This window comes from Aotus nancymaae, unplaced genomic scaffold, assembly GCF_030222135.1.
Source record: "Aotus nancymaae isolate 86718 unplaced genomic scaffold, 86718_ANA_hifiasm-v0.15.2.pri h1tg000002l, whole genome shotgun sequence".
Classification (NCBI taxonomy): domain Eukaryota; kingdom Metazoa; phylum Chordata; class Mammalia; order Primates; family Aotidae; genus Aotus; species Aotus nancymaae.
Genome location: NW_026988413.1, coordinates 54,639,499 through 54,666,595, shown reverse-complemented (window position 1 = coordinate 54,666,595; position 27,097 = coordinate 54,639,499). Strand labels below are relative to the sequence as shown.

Sequence of the window (27,097 nt, the reverse complement as noted above, 5' to 3'; positions counted from 1 at the left end):
AATTAGTTCAGCCATTGTGGAAGACAGTGTGGCGCTTCCTCAAGGACCTAGAAATACCATTTGACCCAGCAATCCCATTACTGGGTATATACCCAAAGGATTATAAATCATTCTTCTATAAAGACACATGCACAAGTAAGTTTACTGCAGCACTATTCATAATAGCAAAGACTTGGAACTAACCCAAATGCCCATCAATGTTAGACTGGATAAAGAAAATGTGGTGCATATATACCATGGAATACTATGCAGCCATAAAAAAGAATGAGTTCATGTCCTTTGCAGGGACATGGATGAAGCTGGAAACCATCATTCCCAGCAAACTAACACAGGAACAGAAAACCAAATACTGCATGTTGTCACTCCTAAGTGACAGCACATGGACAATAAGAACATGGACACAGGGAAGAGAACATCACACACTAAGGCCTGTCATGGGGTAGGGGGCTATGGGAGGGATAGCATTAGGAGAAATACCTAATGTAGATGACAGGTTGATGGGTGCAGCAAACCACCATGGCAGATGTATACCTATGTAACAAACCTGCACATTCTGCACATGTACCCTAGAACTTAAAGTGTATTAAAAAAAGAAATATAACAAAATCCAGCAAAAAAAGAATAATGTTACAGTAAAAAATAAATAAAAAATGCAGAGAAAATGAATAGCAAAATACTAAGTAGAGATTCCCAGAAATAAATGTTTTTCTTTTGTTTTGGCAATTATTGGCTTATATTGTTAGAAAAAAAATCCCATTTTCTTTGAGTCAATGTTTACTAAAATATGTAATGCTCATGTCTGTATTTTTCATGCAAAATTGTTGTTTAAATACCACAGCATCTGGCTGGGCCTTGAATGTATACCAATGGTGGGTCTCAGTAGGGAGCTCTCACCCTGGCATGAGAGGCCTATCTGATTTCTTTTTTCCTAGCATGATTTGTAGTAGAAAATACAGCTTAATGTATACTTGATTATTCTTGAGAGCAGAGTCTATATTTTAATTCATTGTTGGATTCCAGCACCTAAAACAATATTTAGCACATATAAGATATTCAGTAATGGGCAGGGCACAGTAGCTCATGCCTGTAATCCCAGCACTTTGGGAGGCCAAGGCGGGAAGATCACCTGAGGTTAGGAGTTCTACTCCAGCCTGGCCAACATGGTGAAACCCCATCTCTATTAAAAATACAAAAAAATTTAGCTGGGTGTGGTGGCACATGCCTGTAATCCCAGCTACTCGGGAGGCTGAGGCAAGAGAATCACTTGAACTCAGGAGGTGGAGGTTCCAGTGAGCTATCATGCCACTGGACTCCAGCCTGGGCAACAACAAGAGTGAACACTCTGTCTCAGAAAAAAAAAAAAAAGAAAAGATATTCAGTAATAAAGCTGGGATAAAGAAATAATGATAAAACTGGAAGTGTCTCTCAGAGACCACTGAACTGAATTACTGGCATTTAAGGAAGATATATTAGCAAATGTGTATGTGCTTGCAGTTCCCCTTGATTTAAGGTACATGTCCTTAATAGTTTAAAATTAAAAGGCCATAGTTCTGTTGGTTCAGGGAAGAAGGCAAATTCCAGACATCTAGGACTCGTGAGACATTTGATTCACTCATTTGTCTAGAGTTAAAATTCTCCAGCTAGTATGGGGACGGATCAAGCCGGTCTCAGTGACAGTGATAACAGGGGAAAAGGAGATGGCTAAGTAATTCTAACATCGGAGATGTGCAGCAGTCTACATTAATCATATCCATTTGATTTGGATGCAAGGAAACAGCATCAATGAAGAAATCGAATTAGATCCGACTCCAGAATTCAAATACATGGATTCTTACATTGCATGTCTGGGGAAAGTTGTATATCTCTGCTCCTCTTTGGATAAATCTCTCATCTATGAGAGACAGCAACGCTGACTGGAAAGAACCACCTGAATAGTGGTCTTTCTGACATTTGCTATCTGTGTGACCTTAGGCAGTTCACTTAGCCTCCCTGAGTCTCAGTTTCTTTACATATAGCCTGGGAATAATTATATTAACCATATATAACTGATAAGGATATCATAGATAAGTGACTGAAGAATAAATTAGTGTATACTATGTAAATAGTAAAGCATAAGACAGTGTAAGGATTCATTCAAAGATTTATTAGCATTGCTATCGGCCAAGTATTAAGCTATAAGGATACAGAATGGTAATTACGGAAAGTGAACTTTGTAATGATAGAGGCTGAAACCTATTAGAAACATTGGATCAAAGGAAAGCAGGCCTGTAGACCTTCTAACAGACCAACAGAGCAATTTCCTGTGTGGATTGAGGAGTCGAGTAGATACTCTGCCATGGATGTATACTCAGCCTCTAGAAACTCAAGCAGTGAAGATGTATTTCTTTGAGTCATAAAAGTTGTGTGTGTGTGTGTGTGTGTGTGTGTGTGTGTGTGTGTGTCACAGTGACCTGGAAACCAGAACATCCTGAGTTGTCAGCTACATCTTCGGAGAACAGTGGCAGCTGCTGCTGGAAGAGGCTGAGGAAGGACAGATACTGGTCAAGTTTGTAGGCACAGGCAGCTAGGCTAGGAAGGAAAGAGGCCCAGAAGTGGAAAATTAAGTGCTGGGGCTGTGGGCGGGGCAGGGAGTTATATGAAAGATGGAGAATGCGAGGTACTATACCATATCCTGATTTAGCATATCTGGATTTATATGCTTATACATTTATATTTGTAGAATGTCTGGTGTGGATTTCAATTCTATATTTTAAAAAAAGCCTTCAGGAACATTGCATAAAGCTATGCTTGATAATTTGTCCCACAGATAAATAAGGAGTGACCAAGGAGTGTGTTATGAATCTCAGATCCCTCAGGCTGGAGTTTCTATCCATTTCCTAGTGGACTTTCGTATACATGTTAAGATGAGGAGAACCTCATGGTCTCCTGTATCAAAGTCAACAGCCTGGGATTCAGACCTTGGAAGCTCTCGTCACAGATGCAGATGGCACCAGTCGTGCAGTATCCGTGCCCGCTGCAGAGCTTGGGGCAAGCCTCTCCAATGTACACGTGGTCAATTGCCCAGCTTTGCTTCTCAGTTTCTTCTCCCTTCTGGATCCAGCGGAACTGTGTCGCACTGAAAAACCACAGAGAGCAGAAGGAATTCAGTAGGTTGTTACTTTCATTGCTGCGTCCCGGCTCCAGCCTCTGGGAGAGGGGACTATTTGTGAGAAAAGTCCCCTTTTGAAAAGTTCACAAATGTCTTCCTGAAGAACTGTGCTGGCAGAGGTGAGAGAACTTATATTTCTCACACTCTGGGAGTATAACTCAAAATACCATTCTGGAAGCTTGTATCTTCCCTGAAAATTTCATGTGAATTTCCTATTCTAGTCCATCATAAATCTGTGTCCATTTTTCCTAGAGAGGTTTATCGTTTTCCAAATCTTTGAGTAAACCGAATGCCGCTCTAGGAAGATTGCACTCCATTGTATTTATCCTGAGCTTTGTGTAACCTGACAGCCCTGCACACCCCAGCTGGTATTTGTATCTGGATGAGAAGCACAGCCTTTGGGAGAACACTGGGGCAGAACTGGTGCCACTGCCAGTCTTGGATTGGGGTCTGTCATTCAGGGCCTGTGACTGAGTTTGGTACATGCTATGGTATTAAGTCAAGGGAAATCTAAGATCTCTGAATCATTTACAAACAAACTCCAAACTCCTTCTGGGACATGCAGTTGCCATTTGAGGGTATGTCTTGGTGAGAGGATGGAGAGAAGCTGGGAGAGGGCGCCAGGACTGCATGCGAAGCTCTGGCTCACACTGTCAGTTGTTTTCAGCTCACTGCAGGAACTCTGTAGAGAGGCCAGATAATTTCACAAAGCTTACCTTAATTTGCAACCTACCTGGAGGAGACATGGTCAGGCAGCTGGATAGTGATTCTCTTCCAGCTTGAGCTGTTGACAGAGTTGTAGATGGTGGCTTCGTGGAACTGGAAGGGGGAGCAGCCAATGCTGTTCGAAGACGAAGGAAGGCACTGGGTCTGTACGAGCTGCCAGGAATCGGATCTGCAAAAACCAAAAAGCTTCGTTAGACAAATTGTCAAAGAAACAAATAATCTGTCTAATGTCAAGGTAATGCTTTGCGGATGGGTTACATTAAAGTATTTTTATGGGAGTTTCCTGTTTCTTATACACATTTATAATTACAGATTATTAAAAAATTAAAAGTATTTTCTTATAAGACATATTCTGACTCTTTAAAAGCACACAGACAACAGGATAAAATAATATGATGCATGGTGATGAATTCTGGTGGATTCTTCCTACTGACATTGTTATTAGAAATATACCTGGAATTGACTGACAAAATTGTCTGTCTCCCCAAATTTAATGTAATTAGTTTTTTAAAGGTGATAGTGGGAGGGCTATTAACCCTAATAAGGTAACTAACTTACGTCAGACTTTTATTCAATACTGCTAATATGCTTCAGAAAGAAGACTCTGGCTGAAGCATATTCAGATCATTCATTGATTAAACTTTTTGTTAGAGGTAGCTGAAAATAAGTAACATGAATAAGGGAGTTCTACTCAGAGGAGAAATGTAGTGCTTTATTTTGAAAAAATTTAAAATATAAAGTTTCTTAGTGGCATCCTTGCATGAAAATGGATTTTTTTGGTTTGAAGGAAAATTTTGAATATAAGACATAAATATATATTTTGTACAAATGAAATTTATATAAAAATATGCATGAACTGCTCCTTTTAAGATATAAGGTTATTCCTCTGTAAGCAGCTGCCTTAAAAAACAGATAACCATTTGGATTGGATATTCAAGTTTGGAGAAAATGTTAAAAATTATTTCACAAACCTTGCATCCTTAGTGTATTCCAACATTACGGAATGAAGGTCACCACAAGAAGTGGCTTCACAACCCACCACAATCTAAAACAAACATAAACAATCAATACACAGGTAAGATTAGATGATACTGAATCCCATTAATTAAAAATCCCATCCTTCTCCATTATTATTCTGATAGGTAATATTCAGAGAAGCTTTTACAGAGCAGCCTGATGGATACCAAGAATACCTTCTTTTAAATTCCATGCAATTTTGCATGGAGATGAAAATTAAGGTTTTAGAAGTTTTGCATTAATCACAAATCTGGGTAAGATAAATTGACCAAAAAGAAAGTAATACTAGCAGAACTTATAGACAGAAACAGAAAGTAGCACTGATTCAAAACATTTTCATTGATATCCTAACTTTCTTGATGTTACTATTAAATTTTTATTTGGAATTAAAAGCAGCAATTTTAATTACTTGATATCCATTCTTGGGGTTTTCTGTATTTTCATATGAACGAAAACTTTCCATATTATATGTAATTAATTGTTTGAATCATTAATAATACATAAAGGCCATACAAATTTGGTGATTCAAATTTAAGTCTTAATTATCTATTTAATCAAGTCCTATTTTAGCCCTGATACTAGGGAAGGTGAGTGCTAAAAATTTCAGGCCATACAGTTATGAATAAAACAACTCTAAATTCAAAGAGAGACTAAGAAGCACAATGATAGTGGGAATCATAAAAGATACAAATAAAACACTGTGGTGCTTCAAAGGAGATAGTATTTGATTAAATGGATTAGGAAATAATCAGGGTATAGGCAAGCTGCCCCTGAAGACTGGGAAGAGCATGAGAGGTAGAGATAGGAAAAAGATATTTAGGTGAAAGAAAGCGGGTGAGGGAAGACAAAGTAGGGAATCACGGTGGCACATGCTGTGCTCTAGAAACAGCATAGAGCATGTTTTGGTCTAAGTGTAGAGTATATGAACTATTCAGAGATGAAGTTAGAATGACTGAATTTGGCAGACCAGAAGCTGTAGCCTAAGGTGTTTGACCTTAATTTGATAAGCAGTGGAGAGTCATTAAAGGTTTCTCAGCAGTGGAATGATGGGCTGCTTAGAGCTCTGCTTTGAGTCAGATCAATCTGACTGTGATGTCAAAGACAGGAGTGGAGAGAGACAGATTGGGAGTGAAAAGAGTACTTAGTTAACTGTTGATTTAGTTAGGGCCAGAATGGAGGTGGGTGCGAACAGAGAAGATAGGGTGGATACTGGGAACATTGGAAAGTAGAATTCAAAGGATGCAGTCACTGATTAGATGTGAAAAGTGAAAAATCAGACTAGTTGGACATTTCAAGCTAGTTACTAGGTGAATGGTGGTGCCATCAACAGAAACAGGAAAATCAGAAAGAGGAGTTGGTACGGTGAGGGAAGACATTAAGTGTACCATTAGACACATTCAATTGAGGTGCCAATGTGTGAAGGTGTAGAAATGTGTAGGGGATATTTGAAATATTGAAATAATTGTTAGGGAGCCAGTCAAGGTTGGATATGCAGATTTGAGATTTGCTCTTCAAGATAATGATACTTGAAGCGAGATGATTGGATACAATTCCTGATGGTGAGACTGTCTATGGAGAGAGAAGAAAGTTGATACATACTGAGAAATGCTGACATTTAGAGGGCTGAGGGGAGAAAAGCTAAAAGATAGTAGATATCAAAGAAGTAAAGGGAGGACCAGCAGAGAAGCCAGAAGCCTAGGGGAAAGAGAATTCCGCAGGTTGGAGAGGGCAAGAATAACACTGTCAAAGGGTGCACAGAGGAAAGGGAAGATGGGGAATTTACAAAAGCTGTTGATGTTGGGTACGGTAAGTTTCTGGTGACTTTTAAGTGTGCAGTTTTAGTGATACTTTATTTTTAAGGATAAACTCTCTTTTTTTTTTTCCCTAAAGAAATTGCCTTGGTTAGAGAAAGAGAGACCTAGTCTCTTTAGTTCAGTTACTTCTGTTACAGAAATAACAAAAGAGGAGGCTCCAATCAACTCAATCAAATTTAGTGCCTTTGATCTGGGCCACAACGTGAACCTGGTAGAGGGAAAATCTTCACTCTTAAGGAACATAGCTTAGAAGTAGAGGTGGTCTAACACTCCTTCATATTACTAAGTTAAAAATAGTCCCAAAGGAGTGGTAGCATTTGGGGAGCTTGCCTTACCCTCCAGTTTCTGAAGGAGAGTTTAACATAGAGCTGAGGTAAAAAGCAAATACATTTTTATTTCTGCTAATAAAGATTCTTACTATTAACTGTTATTGTAGTATAGCAAAATAGGGTATTAGAATAACCGATGTCTTTAAAATGACCTAGTAATACAATGCATTTCTGTAATGACTTTGTGTGTGTATCTGTGTGTGTGTGTGTGTGTGTGTGTGTGTATGAGAGAGAGAGAGAGAGAGAGATAGGATCTTGTTCTGTTGCCTTAGCTGGAGTGCAGTGGTGGGATCACAGCTCACTGTAACCTCCAACTTCTGGACTCGAGTGATTCTTGTGCCTCAGCCTCCTGAGCAGCTAGGACTACAGGTACATGCCACCATGCCCAGCTAATTTTTTATCTTGTATTTTTTTTGTAGAGATACGGATTTTGCTATGTTTCCCAGGCTAGTCTTGATATCCTCCCTCCTCAGCCTCCCAAAGTGCTGGGATTACAGGTGTTTGCAACAGAGACACATCAATTGATATTGCTTTGCCTTTATAAGTGTCTATTAAGTATTTGTTATATCTTCACTTCCATTCTATGTGAATAAATATTCAGTTTAAAAGATTTGAGAGTCTTCCTTAATTCTTTGAGGGTTTATGAAGTTCCAACTGGACTAACGTAGTACAGGCATATGAAGTCAGAGACACAAGAAAATAGAAAGATACACTGAAAAAAATAGATGGAGAAACAAATGGCTCAATGCACATAATAGGCGTGGAGGAAGAGAAAGAGGCAGAGAGAGAGTGAGAGATGATAGTGGAGAGAGAGAGGAAGGGAAAGGACAGAGAGAATTGTGCAACATAAAAAGGAGATAGTGTTACAGAGTGCTAGAAGCAGGCAGAGTCTCCTATTTGAGTTTTTTATTTACAAGGTTAGGGAGACTGAAATCTAGATGACATAGATGAAATAGAATATATTTTGTTGGTATAAAAGTAATTGTGAGTTTTGCCATTACTTTTAATGACATAAAGCTGCAATTCCTTTTTTTTTTTTTTTTGGAACAGAGTCTCGTTCTGTTGCCCAGGCTGGAGTGCAGTTGTGTGATCTCGGTTCACTGCAACCTCTGCCTTTCAGGTTTCAGCACTTCTTGTTTCTTAGCCTCCTGAGTAGCTGGGATTACAAGTGTGCACTACCATGACTGGCTTTTTTGTATTTTATTTTATTTTTGTAGAGACGAGGTTTCAAAATGTTGGCCAGGCTGGTCTTGAACTCCTGGCCTCAAGTGATCCTCTCGCTGCAGCCTCCCAAAGTTCTGGATTACAGGCATAAGCCACTGCACCAGTCTAATAGTTATATTTCTTGCTATGCCCCAACATTTTCAGGGATTTTATCTATCCTCAAATAATCATACTTGAATAAAGGTCTTTGCAAAAGATGACCTCTTTTTATTCATAACACTAAGTCTCTTTTAATAAAATATTAGTCATTTCCTTATAGTTGACTGAATAAACATTCCCCCCCAACCCACAGCCCCCAAATGCAATGCTACTTTCTGTTTTAAAAAGCCAGTTTTCCTTACTTTAAACTGTATCATGTATCCTGGCTGTATAATGAGTTCTCGGGAGGAGAGAGCATTGTGAGTCTTGTCCTTCTTTTTATTTGGCCAGTAGAGGTGGAAGGATGGATTGCCACAGAATCCTGCTGTCCTTACAGCATTAGGGTAAAAACTCCAGTTTTCTTCATGGGAAGTGCCTTCTGTTAAGGAAAATTGGAAGCAATATGGCATGTTATTTTCTTGAATGGATTGATTTATTGTTGAAGTCCTTAAATGTTTATGCTCTACTAGCTTTCTGCTTATTCTTTAGGTTTGATTTTTATTTTATTTAACTGGGATAATGCATAAATCCAATGTGAGAAATCAAACTTAGACAAGATTATTAAATGGTAGTATAGTTATTACCATACTTTTAAAATGTAATTGCTAGTTTAGGCAACTTACCACTGAAAAGTTCTTGATAGACTTTGTCAGTCAGTGCATTAACTATTTCTGTGACACATTAATTACTAAAGAAACTAAAATTATTTTGGGGTACTGAAATTTCAATTTATATTTAAAGCTAGACATTTTGCCTTTAACAGGATTTACTGAATTCTCAGTTGACATTTCCATAGGCAGCCAACTTTGAAGATTTATAAACCACTGGGCAAAATAACAGCTAACAGTTGTTGAACAGGAGTATGTGCTAGGCACTCTTATAAATGGTTTTCATGTGCTAATGTATCTGAAGACATAAACAGAAAGGCTCATGGGAAAGAAAATTGTTCAATGTCTTGTTTCTTACCATCATCAAAAGTATCCACCAATTGGCTGGGATTGATTTCTGCTCCACCAATCAAAATGTTGTCTAGTGCCCACTGAGCACGCTCCACCCCAGAGACCACAATTCCATTGCTGATCACGAAAGGCTGCCACCAGCGAAGTCGAGTTGTGTTGGTGAGGGCATCTTCAGGAAGAAGTATGTAGTCATGTCTCACAGAAATATATTTCTGGTAATCCATCTCATGGAGCAAAGTCCAGGTTATTCCTTTAATAACAAATATACCAAAATAGCAATAAATCTAGAATCTCCTTCCCTCTTATCAACCACCAGTATACTTCAGATACTGTGAATTTCCTAAAGAAATTTTGAACCAGGAAATAACAATTGATTTTGCTGACTTTGATGTTAGGTATTTAGCATTTATAAACACTGTTTTGTATGAGGCTGATGATATGAAGGGAAGGATATTTCAAAAGAGTTGGCCAAAATAAAAACTGCAGTAAAAATTAGTTATGTTTTGCTTTATTTACTTCTTTATTCTTATTTCTCACAAATAATGAGGCATACCCATGTTTTACATGTTTCTAGACAACAGCTACTAGTATTAAAATATAGTTATCATAATCTTATGCAATTTGTAATTATTTGGACTAGTATAAAGTTTATCTCTTCTTGCTTGATAAAAATGTAGGTGGGATGTTTAAATAAGAAAATATCCTTCAAATACCTTAAAATACTTTAGGGTCATCTGTTAATCAGCTAGTTATTAAGAATGATATCTATCTGCTAAAGAGATTTTTCTAAAGACACCATGGTATTACTGGTCTGGTTTTAGCTACTTCAAAATAACAAAACAGAATGCTATTAAAATATTCTATGACAAACTCACAAAATCAGACTTTTTTCACAATTTTTGAAGATTTCTATAGCTTCTCTACAGCATTTATTGCATGCTTATTTACACAGAAGCTTTTAAAAATGCTTTAAAAAGTTTTAAAAAGATCTTTTACTTGGAAAATCAGACAAATGTATTTCTTAACTGTATCACTTATAATCAAGCGTCAGTGAAGCATACAGTTTGTTTTCCTTATTCTAAAGTATGAACTGTATTTTTTAATGTGATTTCTCTCTTGTTCCCTTTTTGCATAACACAGAAGTCACTTGTAAGGAACATGTAATACAAACAAGATCTGTAGCTTTTTCTTTGTGAGTTTCACCATTCAAACTGTGAAGTCAGCAAAGGTTTGCAGAGACTTTTCTGAGGGTGTTGGATGGAATTTGGGAATCTGCTCTGAGGTGTAGTTTACACCCCTGAAACGTGCCTCCATCGGTAGAGTAGTCCAACAGCACGCCTTCTTTCCGGCAGATGGGACGATGGCAAGAGGTCATGTTGTTCTCACTACCGATGCGCCCCCAGTATTGCAGGAACCTGAATGCAAGCACATATTACCTATCAGGATAGTTCATTAGAACACATACTCTACTCAAGTCCCAGATAATTTCTTCTATACAAGTGTTCCTTGTTTTGGGACCAATTTGCTATGCTGTAATAGAAATAACAAGAAATTGACTTACTTTGCACCTCGAAGATCCAAATCTTGTGTAATCGCTTGTCTCACAGTGGATCCCCCAAAATAGAGTGCAGTGTTCTCAGCAAGAATTCCACACTCGGTGCAAGTACTTCCACCTTCTAAGGACATCCATAAGTCAGGTTTGATTTCTTCACTGTCAAAGCGTTCCTTCAGGAAAGTCTGGGAAAAAAATAAGCAGGATGTGGTTAAAAAACAATTTTAGATAGCTATGGAATATTTAAGACAATACAGAGTGATATCTTGGACTTAAAAAGATAGAGCTGAGAGACAATGGGGGTAGGGAGTTGGGCAGGGATAACATGGGAAGAAATGCCAGATATAGGTGACGGGGATGGAGGCAGCAAACCATATTGCCACGTATGTACCTACGCAACAATCTTGTGTGTTCTGCACATGTACCCCAGAACCTAAAGTGCAATAAAATATATTTTAAAAAATAGAGCTAATTTCAAATTCTTTTCCAAAGTTGTTTTAAAAAACAGCAGACTATCTCCACAATGTTCTTTTCTATCATATACTGAAAATCATTTAAACTGCTCAAATAATATTTAATAATTGAAATTTAAAATAATTGTAAAGTCAACTATAGCAAGGTTTTTTTTTTTTTTTGAAATGACATCTTGCTCTGACACCTGGGCTGGAGTGCAGGGTTGTTATCTTCGTTCACTGCGGCCTCTGCCTCCTGGGTTCAAGCAATTGTCATGCCTCAGCCTCCTGAGTAGCTAGGATTACAGGTGTGTGCCACCACATCCGGCTCATTTTTGTATTTTTAGTGGAGATGGGGCTTCACCATGTTGGCCAGGCTGGTCTCAAATTCCTGACCTCAAGTGATCTGCCCACCTCGGCCTCCTAGAGTGCTGGAATTTCAGGCATGAGCCACCATGCCCAGCCAAACTATAATAACACTTCTATCTGTAACAAGTTACTTAAGCATATACCCCCAAATATGTGTATTTATTTATATAGTATATAAAAGTACTACTGTAATGTATATTATGAAACATGCCAGAAAAAGGATATTTGAAAGGAATAAGATAAAATATAAACATGCAATCTGGCACTTCCCCCCAGCATTCCCCAATGGATTGTCCTGGTGTGAGTGCCCTCACTTTGGAGGCTACTTTAGGCAGCCAGGATCCTTTAGCCTCTAGCACAGAGTGAACCTTGAAGGTCTATATGACTAGGCAGGGACACTTGAAACCAAAGTTCTCTGTATAAAGTCAAAAGAAAGTAAGCCTTAGAAGGCAGTTAGAAAGATGTTTCGCCTGTTTATCAGGGTCAAGTTGCAGGGCGATGAGAAGTACTCAAAATCTAGAATAAAGTATTTTTCCCTGGGTCTCCAGTTTATTCTTTTAACTAAGAATGACTGACAACCAGAAAATCTGTTTTTCAGAGAGTGTGTAAATGTTCATAGCTACATTTTATGTAAAGTTTGCTTATCTCCTCATAGTCAAGGTCTTAATTTCCCCATTTGTTCTATCCTCAGTAATTTCATTTTGGCCATAATACAGATTGATATTAGGTAGAGACACATTTTTTCTTGTTTTTTAAAATGATAAAAAGATATAAAGCCAATTTGTTATTGTTGCAATTGCAATAACTGTATACAGAAAAACCTATATATTTTCATTTTTAAAGGAGAGTTCTATCTTACTGTGTACTTAAAATGATTTAAATAGAGCTTCTTTTTCACAAACTTAGAAGATAATTCTATAGTAAAAGACGTACAGTCAAATGTCAGTCTGACTTCACTCACTAATGGATAGCAAATGAATACGTTTTATAATTGAAAGTTGGTAAGAAAACAAGTGTTAGAAGAAATGCATGGTTAACCACGGAAACTCTAATGAGAAGATTTTAATCAGGGTTTATAATTTATAGATTTGTACAATTTCTTATCCAGCTGAAGAATGCTAATAAAATTTGAGTGCTCATGAACGAGACTAGATTTTCAAAAGTTTATTAATTACCTGTGGCATATAAAGCTATGTTTGTCATGTGGTAACCTCATTTGTTAATAATGCACTTGTATCTTCAGACAGAAATGAGCAGCGTTCCAATTTTATTTAAAAAATGTTCAATTCCATAGTTGAGGTATTAGAACAAACACAAATGACAGAACAGGTTTTGTTTATATTGTTGCCTCTCATATGTCGGATTTCAATCACTAGGAATTTTGCTTCTTTAAGCCTAGTCATTTTTCTGTTATTGTAATGACAAATGTACTATGTTAATTCACAGAATTAGAATGCATATATGACAACTGTGTTGGGTAACCGTATTTGCGTTGCATATTAAATAATGATATAACAGATAAAGCTTTCAGAAGTGACCTTTCCATTCTTAATACACAACCATATTTCAGCAGTCAACAAATCAGAACCTAGACTTTTCTAAACAAAAATTCAGACACTGTTTAGCCCTTTTTGAACATTTGGTCTTTTGTGATAATGTATCTATATTATTTGGCGTATTTTATAACAACAACAATAACAGTAATATCCTCCTTCGAATAGTACATCAACTGAAAAAGTGAAGTTAAAAAAGGCTTAACATTGACTTTAAATTAAATTAAGAGTCTGCTTAAGAAAAAATAAAAAGAAACCCAGAGTGTTTATCATTTGTAGTTCATACAATCTGGCTTATTTTATGAACTGGATAAACTGTATTAGAACTTGATCCTAATATTCTTGTACTTAGGAAACATGACATTTTAAAAGTTTCGATTCAAATGATTTATTTCCTGAGGGACTCAAAGGACCATTGTTATATATTATGTCTCATACATTAGTTGGTTCTTAGGCATGGCCCGTGATGTGAGTAGTGCTTTTTGTTCAGGGCTTTAGCCTTACCTTCAGAGTGTGGGTCAAGTAGCAGTTTGGCCCTGAGTATCCCGGATCACAGATGCACTGTTCCCTTAAACAATCTCCATGGCCCCTGCAATTGTCCAAGCATCCAGGGCCCAGGTAGAAATTATCGATTGCCCACTGCATATCTGAGTACTTCTGATAGAACCTAAACCTTACTGGACTATTGACAATACAAAAGCAAAGGAGTGAAAAACAAAAGTTAAGGTTATTTAGATCCATCGTCCTGCATGTGTATTCAGTACTCAAGAGAAAAACATTTAAGGCTCTCACTCTTACTAGATGAAATGGGTTAATAAAAAATGTTTTCTGACCACTCTTGTCTTTCTAGTAATGGAACTTTCAAGCTGATTTTATTTAAATTTTAGAATATCTGAGCAAGCTTATACAACATAATTAAAATCTGTGGAATCCCTGTGTCAAGAAATAGAAATATTTAAAAATACAAATCTGTAACTTTCATAAATCAGGTTTCTTCTTAACTGGAGTTCCGTGGTCATGACACAATTTAGATTTACTAACTGCATTTCTGAAATTGTACAGAAGGTGAGTGACGCCTTTGACAAGAGCCTTGTCAGCATACACACAGCCCTCAGGCGGTGGGGAAGCAGCATTTTCTAAATTCCCTGAAGACAATCAATATTCTCAGAGTAACTATGCTAATTAGAAAACAATTTTGAAAGGGTTATATTAAAGGACATTTTCTCTGAGATTTTAATTTCATCTTTGTTCTTCTCTGTCTTCTGGGGAAAAAAAGCAAGCCTCATAATTATCCTTATGTTAAAATATGCCACACTATTTTGGTTTAAAGAGTCCAAAGTGCATGAAGGAACTTTCTAGGGGTGACATAAATGTTCTGTATCTTGTTTTATGTGGTGGTTACATGGGTTACACAACAGTAAAAACTCACTGATATGAACAATTAAGATGTATGTATTTTACTGAATGTAACTTATACCTCATTATTACAAAAAGAGAGAGAATGGAAGGGAAAATAAGTCTACGATGAACATCATGGTGGTTCCCCAGCATCCATTATACCCTAGATAATCCATGAAATAATCATTGTAATACCACTTTTGTACTATTGAGTGGCTAATTGGTACCAATGGGATGCAAGGTGGTGCTTGCTCTGGCTGTCTTAGAACAAAAAGCAACTTTCTTTCCCACTGGACGTCAGTATGGAAGCATCCTGCCCCAGTTCTCTGGCTACCATCTCATGTTCAATAGCAAAACCAGCCCGAGAGAGCTGAGTATGGCACCAGTGCTGTGGACAGCAGATATTCTCTTAAGAGAATAAGAAAGAACAGTGTCCCTGAAGACACTGTCCAACTTACAAAGCAATCAACCCTAGAGTTCACTTATCTTTGAATCATTCATTGTAGATATAACAAATTTTGAGCTGGTTTGAATTGGGTTTTCTGTTCCTTGCAGCTGAAAGCATCCCGATTTAGTTCCTTAGTATGTTAATTGAATAAGCTCTTTAGATACATTCCAGAAAACTATGAGTGGTCATAATAATATCTATGGGACACTGGGAAATCTGTGTGTAAGCACTTTATTCAAAGCCTCTGTATGTTTTCAAGAATATTCTTCATTTAGTCAGACCATCTGATTAACAGTCGAGGTGCACCTGTTATTTTCTTTTGTGTATATTTCCCCCTAATTTTAAAGTAGAAGATAAAACTTCTGAATTGCCTTAAATTAATATATCCCCAGACTTTGCAGAGCAAGGTTTAATCACCTCTGCTCATCCCCGGTCCAGGCTAATTACTTCTCACTGCAGGAGCAGAATATAATGCTTTGAAAAGAGAAAAATGGACCCTATAAGTCACACTTGTAGAAATAGCATGATGAGTTAGAATTTGTTTCTGGCTCTATCCTGGATTGATAAGGCAATAATGTGGAAAGTATATGATGCACAGTGGTCCACAGTCTACAAGGTTGAGAAGGCAGGGTACATCTTTTTGTCTGGCTCCCAGGCCATCACGATTGCTCTGTCCCCATTTGAAGACTGAGGTATGGAAAGTAGAAGAATCTGTGAAAGCCCATTTTGCCAAGTCTGAGGATTACAAGTTGAGGCCAGAAGTTAGTTCATCATGGAAGTTACAATAAAAGTCACCAATTAGAGAACCTTTAGAGTTAGGGAGGAAGAAAGCACTTTACCCACAAATACACATAATTTCAGGCAACAACAGCGTACCTAATGGACTTCTGAATGCTTGCAACCAGGCTTTGTTTTTGTTTTCTACTTACTTTCCCACTAAGCTTTCAGGAAGTGGGTAGGTAATCCTTTTCCACCCTTTAGTTGGAAAGAACACAGATGGCTGAGAAACACTTCCAGAGCATTTTGGGTCAGCAGGTAAGCACTGAGGGACCAGATAATTCCAGCTCACACCGAAGTCAGTAGAATACTGCACATGAATTTGATTCTGGGCAATTTTTTCAGACACCTTACATCCAACAGAGATCTAATAAACAGAAAAGCAAGATCAAGGTATTAAAACCATATTATATGATTCTGCTCCAAGGACATGACAGCAAAAAAGCTGCTGATCACTTGTTATACACCACATCTATTCTGTATTTTCAGATTCATTATTTGTTCTGTAAATGGACAGAGGAAGTTACCATGATTGCCCCAGGTAATGAATTATCGAAAGTGCCAAATATATTGTGTAGGGGGTTTGGAGAGAAACTCAGACCTGTGCTTCTGCCATGCTGGCTGAAAGCCTTCGAAGGCCTGGGCTCTCACTCCTCCAAACTGTTAGTTGTGTTAATCGTCTGGCACTTCTATTTGGCAGAATATTTAACCAAGAAGAACTGCTAACAGCTTTACGAATTTTACTATTTTGTAATACAACTTTTAACAATTTATTTTGTACTATTTCACTATTTTGTTGGACAATTTGTGACTCTCAATACATCACTTTCAACTGCAGGTAAGATGAAATGAAGTGATAACTGAAGGTAGTTTGAAGAAGGCACAGCACCTTTCATTGATGATGACAGCTATAATGTGACATTGTTTTAAATACAGTGGGATTTAGGTAAACAGGATAAATTAGTTCACATAAAATCTTGGCAAAAATATTAGCCAAAGTTGATGTTGGCACTAATGCTAATCATGCCTTTGTTTTCTATAATTTCATTTCTCCAGAAACATCCAAATGTTCTTGTAAAAAAAAAAAAGTAGAAATAAGCATTATAGCTTTGATCTTCTCTTGATGAAACAAATTGCCTAAGTCATATAACTCAGGGAGTTATAATCAGTATCCTACATTTTTATTGTTGATATTTTTCTCTATCAGTATTTCATCCTGAGCAGAAACCTGTTTACTCTTACAAAAGTTTCAACTTGAAATAGTTCAGAAATAAAATACTTTTAATCATTACGCAATTTGAATTGTATATTACTTTAATAGGAAATTTACTTTTCAAAGTATATACTAAGTCAATGAAATACTAGATGATCTTTCCTCTATGATATTTTGATTTGTTATATTGCTAATATATGGTTGTTTATATAATCAACATCATAACATTTTCACCTTGAATTGCATAATCCAGCCTTCGGTGGGAGTCAGGTCATGGGTCACGGCATACACCTCTCGTCCATCGTGACTGCCACAGAGCATCACACCATCAGGGGAGTCACAGAACCTTTCCACTGTACAGTCATCATGGAATAGCCAGTGCTCATTCACTTAAAACAAGAAAACAAAATCTTATGACGAATTTGTTACAAAAATACTTGAAGCAAATTTTCACAAGCAAGACAGATAATTATTTTAAGTAGATGACAGCTCATCTAAGATAGTATGTCATAAGATAATATGACAGCTCATATTATATATACTCTACAGACAAAACACTAATGTAAATACATTGTTTCAGGAACATGAATGCTAAGAGGATTGACCTTTGTCTGATATTAGTACACACACAACTACCCAACTATAGGTATTAGTCTACACATAGAAAAAAAGTATATTGCATGCATTGTAAATGAAAATCAAAAGGAAATAGCTAATTTTTTTGACAGACATTTAACTTTTTAGATAGCATATAAAGAAGGAGAGATAATTTTTTTTTTCTTTTTGAGATGGAGTCTCACTCTGTTGCCAGGCTGAAGTGCAGTGGCACAATCTTGGCTCCCTGCAACCTCTGCCTCCCAGGTTCAAGTGATTCTCCTGCCTCAGCCTCTTGAGTAGCTGGGATTACAGGTGAGCGCCACCACGCCCAGCTAATTTTTGTATTTTTAGTAGAGAGAGGGTTTCACCATGTTGGCCAGGATGGTCTCAATCTCTTGACCTCGTGATCTGCCTGCCTAGGCCTCCCAAATTGCTAGGAGTACAGGCATGAGCCACCATGCCCGGCCAGGAGAGATAATTTTTAGTAACAGGATGAAGAAGATTGTTAACTACTTCTACTCAAATTCTGAAAGTATTATCTGGATAAGTAAAAAACTTGTAATGAATTTTTTATAACTTTACCAAAATATAATTCACATATAAAAATTATGCACATTTAAAATATACATCTTATCTGGGTATGGTGGCTCATTCCTGTAATCCCAGCACTTTGAAAGGCTGACATGGGAGGATTTCTTGAGGCCAGCCTGGGCAACATAGTGATATCCTGAGTCTTAAAAAAAAATTAGCTGGGTGTGGTGCTGAATGCCCATAGTCTCAGCCACTCAAGAGACTGCTTGGGCCCAGGAGTTCAGGGCTGCAGTGATCTGTGATTGTGCCACTGCACTCCAGCCTGGGCAGCAGAGTGAGACCCTGTCTCTAAAAAATTAGCTTTAAAAAATGAAATATACATCTTGATGAGTTTTGAAGTATTCACACCTCATGATACTATTACCACAAGCAAGGTACCAAATCAATCCATCACCTCCAAAAACGTCCTTGTGTTCTTTGGTGTATATGTGTGTGTATTTTTTGGGAGGAGGGTGTTTAGAACACCTAACAAAAAACATATCTTCTTAACATATTTTCAGCGCACAATATCATCCTCTCAACTGTAGATACTATGTCATAGGGCAGATCTCTAGAACTTATTTCTTTTGCATGACAAAAACTTTATAGCCATTGAAAAAGTGTTCCTTATTTCCCCTTTCCCCAGATCCTGGAAACCACCCTATTAAATTAGAAACAAATGATTTTTGAGTTCAAAAAATGAGTTGAGAAAAATTAAAACTGCATTGTGTAGTTTGTTATAAAGATCAATTTTATGTCCTAAAATGTGAAGCCATACTTAATTTGGCCAAAAGTAAAATAAAATATTATTAAAGAGATTATTTAAGAAGTTAGGATTCTCTCTACGATAATACTGTTATAAATTTACCTTGGTAATGTTCTTAATATTTGATTATTTAGGTATGGATATTCAAGTATTCTGCACAGATATTTCTTTTAATTAGTCTTGACTCCACTTCTAAACCTGATTAACAGTTAACACTTCGAGAAAATGTACTCAGGAAAATACTACTGAAGGAACAGATTTGTAAGAGTCTAAAGAAAACCTAAGCAGCAAGGCTATGAATTGATTAATGCAGAGTACATCCTTTGCGTTGATCCTCTCTCTCTTAATTCCTTCCTGCACGCCCCTCACAGTTCCTTTTCTCTTCTGGAAGAGGTGATTTTACATTTATTTTATCCCAGAAAAGTTAGATATTAAACATATCCATAATATATGTTGCATCTGATTCATAATATGCTTTGATTTTATAGGTCCAATTCTTTTCTAAAAGTTTTCTGGCTAGTCCCAGCATTTCCAGGGAAGCTGAACAGGTACAGCTGGAGGCTTGGAGCCACTATGGAAGCAGCACAGTTGATACCTCAGAGGATCCAGAGAAGAGACCAAGTAACTGTAATTCAGCCTTCACCCATATAGTGTCTTTTTGATTTTGTCTGAGCATATATGCCCATACAACAAGCAGCTTATCTCTGGGATTCAAATAGTGACTGCAATACCATTATCTGTGTTTTCACTCTGAGGGATTTGGAGCCACATTTAATCCTACATCACAGATATAGGACTCAAAAGTCAAAATGCACAGAAATTTAAATTCCAATAAGAATACTCTGAGTCAGTTTATTCTGGGGTACACATTTCATTTTATGATAGAACTCTGCAATCCTGATGAAAGAGAGCCTGCATTACTCAACTAACTCATCCGTCTCTCCTGCAGGATTAGAAACTACTTCTGTATGTACATGTTACAGTTTCTAGGAACTCTATTTTTGCAAGACAGGAGCCAGAAAATTTGTTCCTTCAATTGTGTAACACTAATTAAACCTAAAGTCAAATCAGTATTTTAGGTACCTGAAAAACTAGTCTGTTTTTGCTTTTATTAATATGAATGCAGTGTTTATTCTCTGATTGTAAACTCACTTATGTAAACCATTACACACACACACACACACACACAAATAAATGAGTAATGAAGCAAAGTTCTGAACCAGATCTATGTAAGCAAATGTAAATAACCTTCTTAAGAGAGTAAGACACTTAGTAGTGGTGAGAGACATTTTAAGCTTTTTCTATTTACAGGTTTCTTTTCAAACAAGGGTGTTTCAAAGTAAATAGTTGGTGTTACATTATGCTATATGACATACTAATAATTAATAAAATTAATTAATCTAAATATCCAGTAATATTATTGAGTATATAGCTACTAAAATTTTATATTTTATAAATATATCTAAGGACATGAGGAAATGATAAGGATTTAATTCTAAACAAAAAAAGCAGGCTATAAAATATATATAATTTAAGACCATAATTTTGTTAAAACTATGTAAATGTGCTAAAAAAAAGTTCTCTAAGAATATCTGCCAAAATATTGACAATGGTTATCCCCTGAGTGATTTTTATTTTCATCCTCACGATTTTCTGTATTTTTTCAGTTTCACGTTTTGAACATGCATTACTTTTACAATAAAATATTAACAATTAAAATAATTTAAAATTCAAAAAATTTTTCAAGTTTCAATTTCTTTCAGGACATGCTGTTCCTGTGGAAGATTCTTATCAGTCTTATCATTGTAAAAATGAACCAGACCATCTTTTCCATGCAAGATGCTAGGGGCTGAGCTGGGTGTGACACAGTTCCACTGTCTGAATCAACACTGGCATAATAGTATATCTATCTTTACTGTTTAGATACGTGTTAGTATGGGGTATATAATTAACATCACTGCTTTATCTGAAGATATCATGTCTCATGTAGTATAACCAAATATGTGGCATGGCAAAGATACGCAATACAAGACACCACTTTATATAAAGGTGACCAGAATAGTGTTATGAAATGAAAAGAAAATAAGACATTAAAAATGAGAGGAGTATAGGCCGGACATGGTGGATCACGCCTGTAATCTCAGCACTTTGGGAGGCCGAGGAGAGTGGATCACCTGAGGTTAGGAGTTCGAGACCAGCCTGGCCAACATGGTGAAACCCCATCTCTATTAAAATTACAAAATTAGCTGGGCGTGGTGGCGCATGCCTGTAATCCCAGCTACTGGAGAGGCAGGGGCAGGAGAATCGCTTGCACCTGGGAGGCGGAGGCTGCAGTTAGCTGGGATCGTGCCATTTCACTCCAGCCTGGGCAATGACAGTGGAACTCTGTTTCAAAAAAAAAAAAATGAGAGGAGTACGAAGAGGTACTTCCTCCTTCACCATCATCACTGAATACCGCTATGGGGAATGAGGGGTAACAAGCAAGACCTGGGACATGCCCTAAGACATGAAATGCCATCACACATGTCTGCCCTGTAGCAAAACAAAATATTTGTCTTTGGATATTAAAACAAATGACTGGGAAATGTTGGCTTTCTACCCAAAATAGAAAACAGGAAACTGAAAATTTTCTAAGAAAAAAAATCATCCTGTTAATAAATTATAGATTGCTATATATAAAAAACACAATAGCTGGCTTGAATGAAAGAAAAGATTTAGGTAAAACGCCAACCAGGAAGGCTGAGAGGAACAAAAGGAGACACCCTTTTCAGTATTTCTACACCACTGGAAGGTTCCACATTTTGCTCTTTTGAAAAGACCCAAATCTAAACCACTGCATTTCTACTGGGCTTTTTATTTAGCATTGTACATAATTTACCTGAAGTTTTGTCTTCCATAAACATGTCAAAGGCGATCCTCCCGACAGGGCCGGCATCTGCAGGGGAGCGCTCGTGCTGGGGCACTGGGGCGCTGCTGAAGGTGTCTAGCATAACAGTCCTCTGGTCAGCAGAGCCTGAGATGAGGACATTGTCAATGGCCCAGTCGTTCTGATCCAGGCCGTCATGTCTTGGCTGCCACCAGCGGAAGCGAGTGGCAATCTCTTTAGCGTCAGGAGGGAGAAGGATATTCACAAATCTATAGGAAAATGATGGGGAAGGGTGTGGGGAAGAACCCTTGTCAAATATCTCCTGTGAGTAAAAAGATTTACAACCAGCCATAAGATACCGTATGTCCCATGGTGGGTGAGGGAGGGACATAAGCTAAAATAATTTTCGAAAACCATGATTAACTGGCTTAATTTTATGAAGTCTCAGTAGTCACTAAATTGTGTGAAATAGAACGTGAACAGATTCAAGTATCCCGGAACTAACTACTGGTTCTGTCTGTGGGCAGGCTTTAGAGGGACTGCACAATTTTTTGCATACAGATATGCACCTGATGGGTATCTGTAGGCCTAGAATATATGCACTTTGGTAGACATAAGCCAATGCTGACTTATTCCTGTCACCTAGTGTTTGGCTTCTGCTTCCTTCCCTGGCACCTTGTTTTCACTCTGTTTCCATGAGTGCTGGCAAGTGACTTGGAGGATGGACAACTGGATTGTGGGAGGACATTTGGGCTCTGAGCCTGAGGATACCAAGTTCATTATCAGTTGTCTGTGGTGCAGATATTGACTTTGTTTATATGCTTTGTTAAAAACATTAAAAATTCTATATATTCATAGAAAATGTCATGTGAGAACCATGGGCTAGCAAGCCCAGCATGCTATCTATCCCTGTCTCACTCACCAGGGACAGAGATGGAAAAACATGGCTCCATGCTCCAACAGGAAACTGAATTAGCTAGAAATAAGGTCTAACATGCTGCTTGATCACAATTATACATTAAAACCCAGGAACGTATCAAGCCCTTTTGAATTTATATTCATAACTCATAAAATCTGTCAGGAAAGATTATTTTACCATCCTCCTCATAAAGTATCATTTTTTGTTTTTGAGATGGAGTCTCACTCTGTCACCCAGGCTGGAGTGCAATGGTGCAGTCTCCACTCACAGCAACCTCCACCTCCCGGGTTCAAGCAATTCTCCTGCCTCAGCCTCCCAGGTAGCTAGGATTACAGGCATGCATGCCACCATGCCTGGCTAATTTTTGTATTTTTAATAGAGATGGGGGTTTCACTATGTCGGCCAGGCTGGTCTCAAACTCCTGACCTCAGGTGATCCACCTGCCTCGCCCTCCCAAAGTGATGGGATTATAGGCATGAGCCACCATGCCCAGCCAGTATCATTTGATTTATTAATCCAAGCTAATCTACTTCCCTTTAACCTCAAGGGATGCCTCTTAGTATTTGCAAAGCTCCAGGACAGGCAAACAGCCCAAGTTCATCCTATGAAGCCCTTTAAACTGAGGGCTTCAGTGAAACTTGTTTTAGTCTTTGTCTTTCACATTAAAGAGGTTTCATTATATTAGTTTTGTTTATACAGTATCTCTTTGTTGATTTTATTTTTCCTTCCTTTTTTTTTGTATCTTTGAGGTACAGTGGCCAGAACAGTAGGTAGTATTCCAGATGGGGGCCAACCAAGATTCGTTCACAGGTAGGATGCTTTTTTTTTTTGAGATGGAGTTTTGTTCTTGTTGCCCAGGCTGGAGTGCAGTGGCGCCATCACAGCTCATTGCAACCTCCGCCTCCTGGGTTCAGGCGATTCTCCTACCTCAGCCTCCTGAGTAGCTGGGACTACAGGCATGTGCCACCATGCCTGGCTAATTTTGTAGTTTTAGTAGAGATGGGGTTTCTCCATGTTGGTCAGGTTGGTCTTGAACTCCTAACCTCAGGTGATCCACCAGCCTTGGCCTCCCAAAGTGCTGAGATTACAGGCGTGAGCCACTGTGCCTGGCTGGTAGGATGCTTTTAGTTGGATTTCTAACACTTGGATTTTAAGTACTTTTTTTTGATTATGCTGTCATTTTGTGCACCCTTTGTGCCATGATAGCTTAATGGGATCTTAGTCTTAGGGAAGAACAGGGTAGACTAGAAAGTATGAATCCTAGCTCCTCACCTGTGTGGGTACTGGCAGCTGGGAGACATCACCCTTTAGGCAGAGTCTTTTCCAAAGTCCATTTCCTCATTTATGTCAATTTTGAAGCTCATTTCCCTGTACCCTTTATTTTGGGGTATGCTTATCTTGTGAGATGTTCCTAAAATTTACCTCTATTGGTTTGGCATATTTAATTTAACATTTTAAAATGTATTACATACTATTTGAAATCTATCAGTTTCTGGAGGGATACACAATCACACTTCTTCACCCAGAGCAATGATCTTTTATCTCTATTTTTTTCTTTCCTATTTCTAAATTAGTTTTTATTTTCTCTGATAAATCTTTGACCACATTTTAAACATCCTTGGAATGGAAATTTACCTAAGGCTACTTGAAAGTCTAAATAAATTATGACCACTGTTCCTACCTCAGTCAATTTGTTTCTCTTTCAGAGAACTAAAGTAGATCAGACAGTTATACTTTTACCCTACAGAAACATAAATCTCTTCTCCTTGTATGTTATGCTGCTTAAGTGTTCAGGAACTCATACTTGAGGTCTTTATAAATTCCTCCATCAGGACCAAGGAAACAGTTTACTTGGCTTGTCTGTTATCTCCTACTAATAGATGAGCACAGAGTACTCTGGGCCACTTAGCTTGTAGTTGGATTCCTTTATGGGGATCAAACTTTAATGCAAGTGCAAGATTTAAAAGTTTTGCTTCTGGCAAAAGCTGCTGGTATTTCCTCAATGGCCATTCTCCCTTTCTTCCTAATAGGAGCCTTTTTATCCATGTGACTGGTTGCCCAGAATAAAGACAGCATGTCTAGCCTTCCTTGCATCTGGGTGTGGCTATGTGGCTAAACTCTATAGCTAATGGAATATAAAGGGGAGGTTTGTGCAGCTGTTAGGAAATGTCCTTGAAGAGAGAGTACACCTTTCTTGCCCCATCCTCCCTCCTATCGACTGTAAGGTTGGGGAGCTAGTGGCCCTTTTGAACCATGAGATGAAAGCCACATGCTGAGCCGGGCAGAACAAAACAACAGGAGGAACCTGGGTCACTGGTGCTTGCAAAGCCACTATAGCAGTCAGTCCTGGAGTATGTTTATGGGGGATCTAATTTACATAGGAGTGAGAGAGAGAAACTTAAGTTATTTTGTGTTTCCTGCACTAATATAGTGAATTTAAATGATCATTTGTAAGGTTCTTTTTATTTTACTCAATTTTTAGCCCATATCTGGCTTGTCATGCAGTAAGGGATTATCCAGGTTTCCTTTTTTTTTTTTTTTAAATGGGGTCTTACTCTGTTACCCAGGCTAGGGTGTAGTGGCACAATCATAGCTCACTGCAGCCTCAAACTCCTGAGCTCAAAGAATCCTCCTGCCTCAGTCTCCTGAGTAGCTGGGACTACAGGCACATGCCACCACATCCAGGAAGTTTAATTTTTTTTTTTTTTTGTAGAGGTGTCTTGCTTTGTTGTCCAGGCTGGTCTTGAACCCCTGGCTTCAAGTGATCCTCCTGCCTTGGCTTCCCAAAATGCTGGGATTACAGGTGTGAGCCACCATGCCCAGCATGTGTTTCCTGTCTGAAATATATTTATTTCCTCTTCTCTTCAGCCTTCCCCCTGGACCCTGTCTTTCTTTCTCTTTCTCTTTTTCCCTCTTTCTGTTTTTTCTTACCCTCTTCGTCCTCCTACTTTACTGAATATGCCATTTTCCTTCTTAACTCTGACTTTTCTAATTGGTCATATTCATTGCTTTTGGCCCTTCAATAATTTTTTTTTAAATGACCTATACATTGTGTTTATTCAAAGTTTTTAAATAAGGGGTTTAAAAATAATCTCTAGGTTTTTTAAGAATATTTACATTTCATCACATTTCTTCGCTTTCCAGTCCAAAATTCTCTAAAATGTAGTGAACACTACTATATAAATAAATAAATATTTATTTTTCTGTTTCCATTTTCCCAAAGTGTTATTGAAATTAATTATAATACACTAGTTAATTTCTATGGGTTTTGCACTGGGTTTATTCACTGCTGGCATTGTGGTAGAATATTTTATCTTATTCTGGGATGTGAAAACTACTTGTTCTTAAAATAAAAACCCAAACCAGCTATTTATCCAGCCCAGAAACCCTTCTTCATTGCAGTCCCAGAGGCATTCTCTACTGAGGCAGAAGTCTGAGGTCCCCTTCAATCCCCTGTAATTGACTGCTGGTAGCAATCTCTGCTAAACATACTAGTTATTAGATATCAAATCGAATACAAACCCGGGCTTACTGTACTGGTCATAGAAAATTTCCATGAGTAGGTTCCAGGTAATGCCTCCATTGACAGAATATTCCAAGAGAACACCTTGGTTACGGTTGTTTGGTGTAATCAGGCACCCATACATGAAGTAAAATTGGATAAACTCAGCATTAGTGAGGTTTAGATCCACAGTGACTAACAGTCGACTACAACCCTAAGGAAAAGAAGTAAAATGGAAAAAAAAAAAAACCAGTGACAAGGAATCTTGATTGCAGATTATAGATTTTCTCTGGCTTCCTTTTTTTTTTTTTTTTTTTTGAGACAGGGTCTTGCTCTGTCACCCAGGCTGGACTGCAGTGGCACCATTACAGTTCACTGCAGCCTCGACCTCCTGGGTTCAAGCGATCTTCCCACCTCAGCTTCCCAAGTGGCTGGGACTACAGGTGCATGCCTCCATGTCTAGCTAATTTTTTGAAGAGACAGAGTTTCATCATGTTGTCCAGGCTGGTCTTGAACTCCTGGGCTCCAGCGATCTGCCTTCCTTGGCCTCCCAAAGTGCTGGTATTTCCATTCTTTTTATATTTCTTTTGTAATACAAGCCACACAGTATTGTAGCACCAATTTTCTTTTCCTTTTTTACTATGTTAATTCTTATTATTTTGCCGAGTACACAGTAGGTACCCAGCACATGTTTGATGAACTTTGAAATTTCAGCATTCACGACTTATTTATGGAGAATAATGTATTCTAAGATGATTTT

General features: G+C 37.9%; 1 protein-coding gene across 4 annotated transcripts in view; it reads right to left on the bottom strand.

Moving 5' to 3' along the window:
- The window catches only part of RELN (reelin), a 527,812-nt gene that overhangs the window by 14,782 nt on the left and 485,933 nt on the right, over window positions 1-27,097 (bottom strand). For all 4 annotated transcript variants that reach the window (XM_021673084.2, XM_021673089.2, XM_064374717.1 and 1 more), the window contains exons 49-60: window positions 26,358-26,551; window positions 21,929-22,185; window positions 17,352-17,506; window positions 16,057-16,271; window positions 13,786-13,963; window positions 10,917-11,092; window positions 10,664-10,770; window positions 9,363-9,605; window positions 8,600-8,775; window positions 4,846-4,919; window positions 3,882-4,043; window positions 2,958-3,115 (exon numbers count right to left, since the gene is read on the bottom strand). In XM_021673084.2, coding sequence (XP_021528759.2) covers window positions 2,958-3,115; window positions 3,882-4,043; window positions 4,846-4,919; window positions 8,600-8,775; window positions 9,363-9,605; window positions 10,664-10,770; window positions 10,917-11,092; window positions 13,786-13,963; window positions 16,057-16,271; window positions 17,352-17,506; window positions 21,929-22,185; window positions 26,358-26,551 — 2,095 coding nt within the window. The remainder of the gene's footprint in view (window positions 1-2,957; window positions 3,116-3,881; window positions 4,044-4,845; window positions 4,920-8,599; window positions 8,776-9,362; window positions 9,606-10,663; window positions 10,771-10,916; window positions 11,093-13,785; window positions 13,964-16,056; window positions 16,272-17,351; window positions 17,507-21,928; window positions 22,186-26,357; window positions 26,552-27,097) is intronic.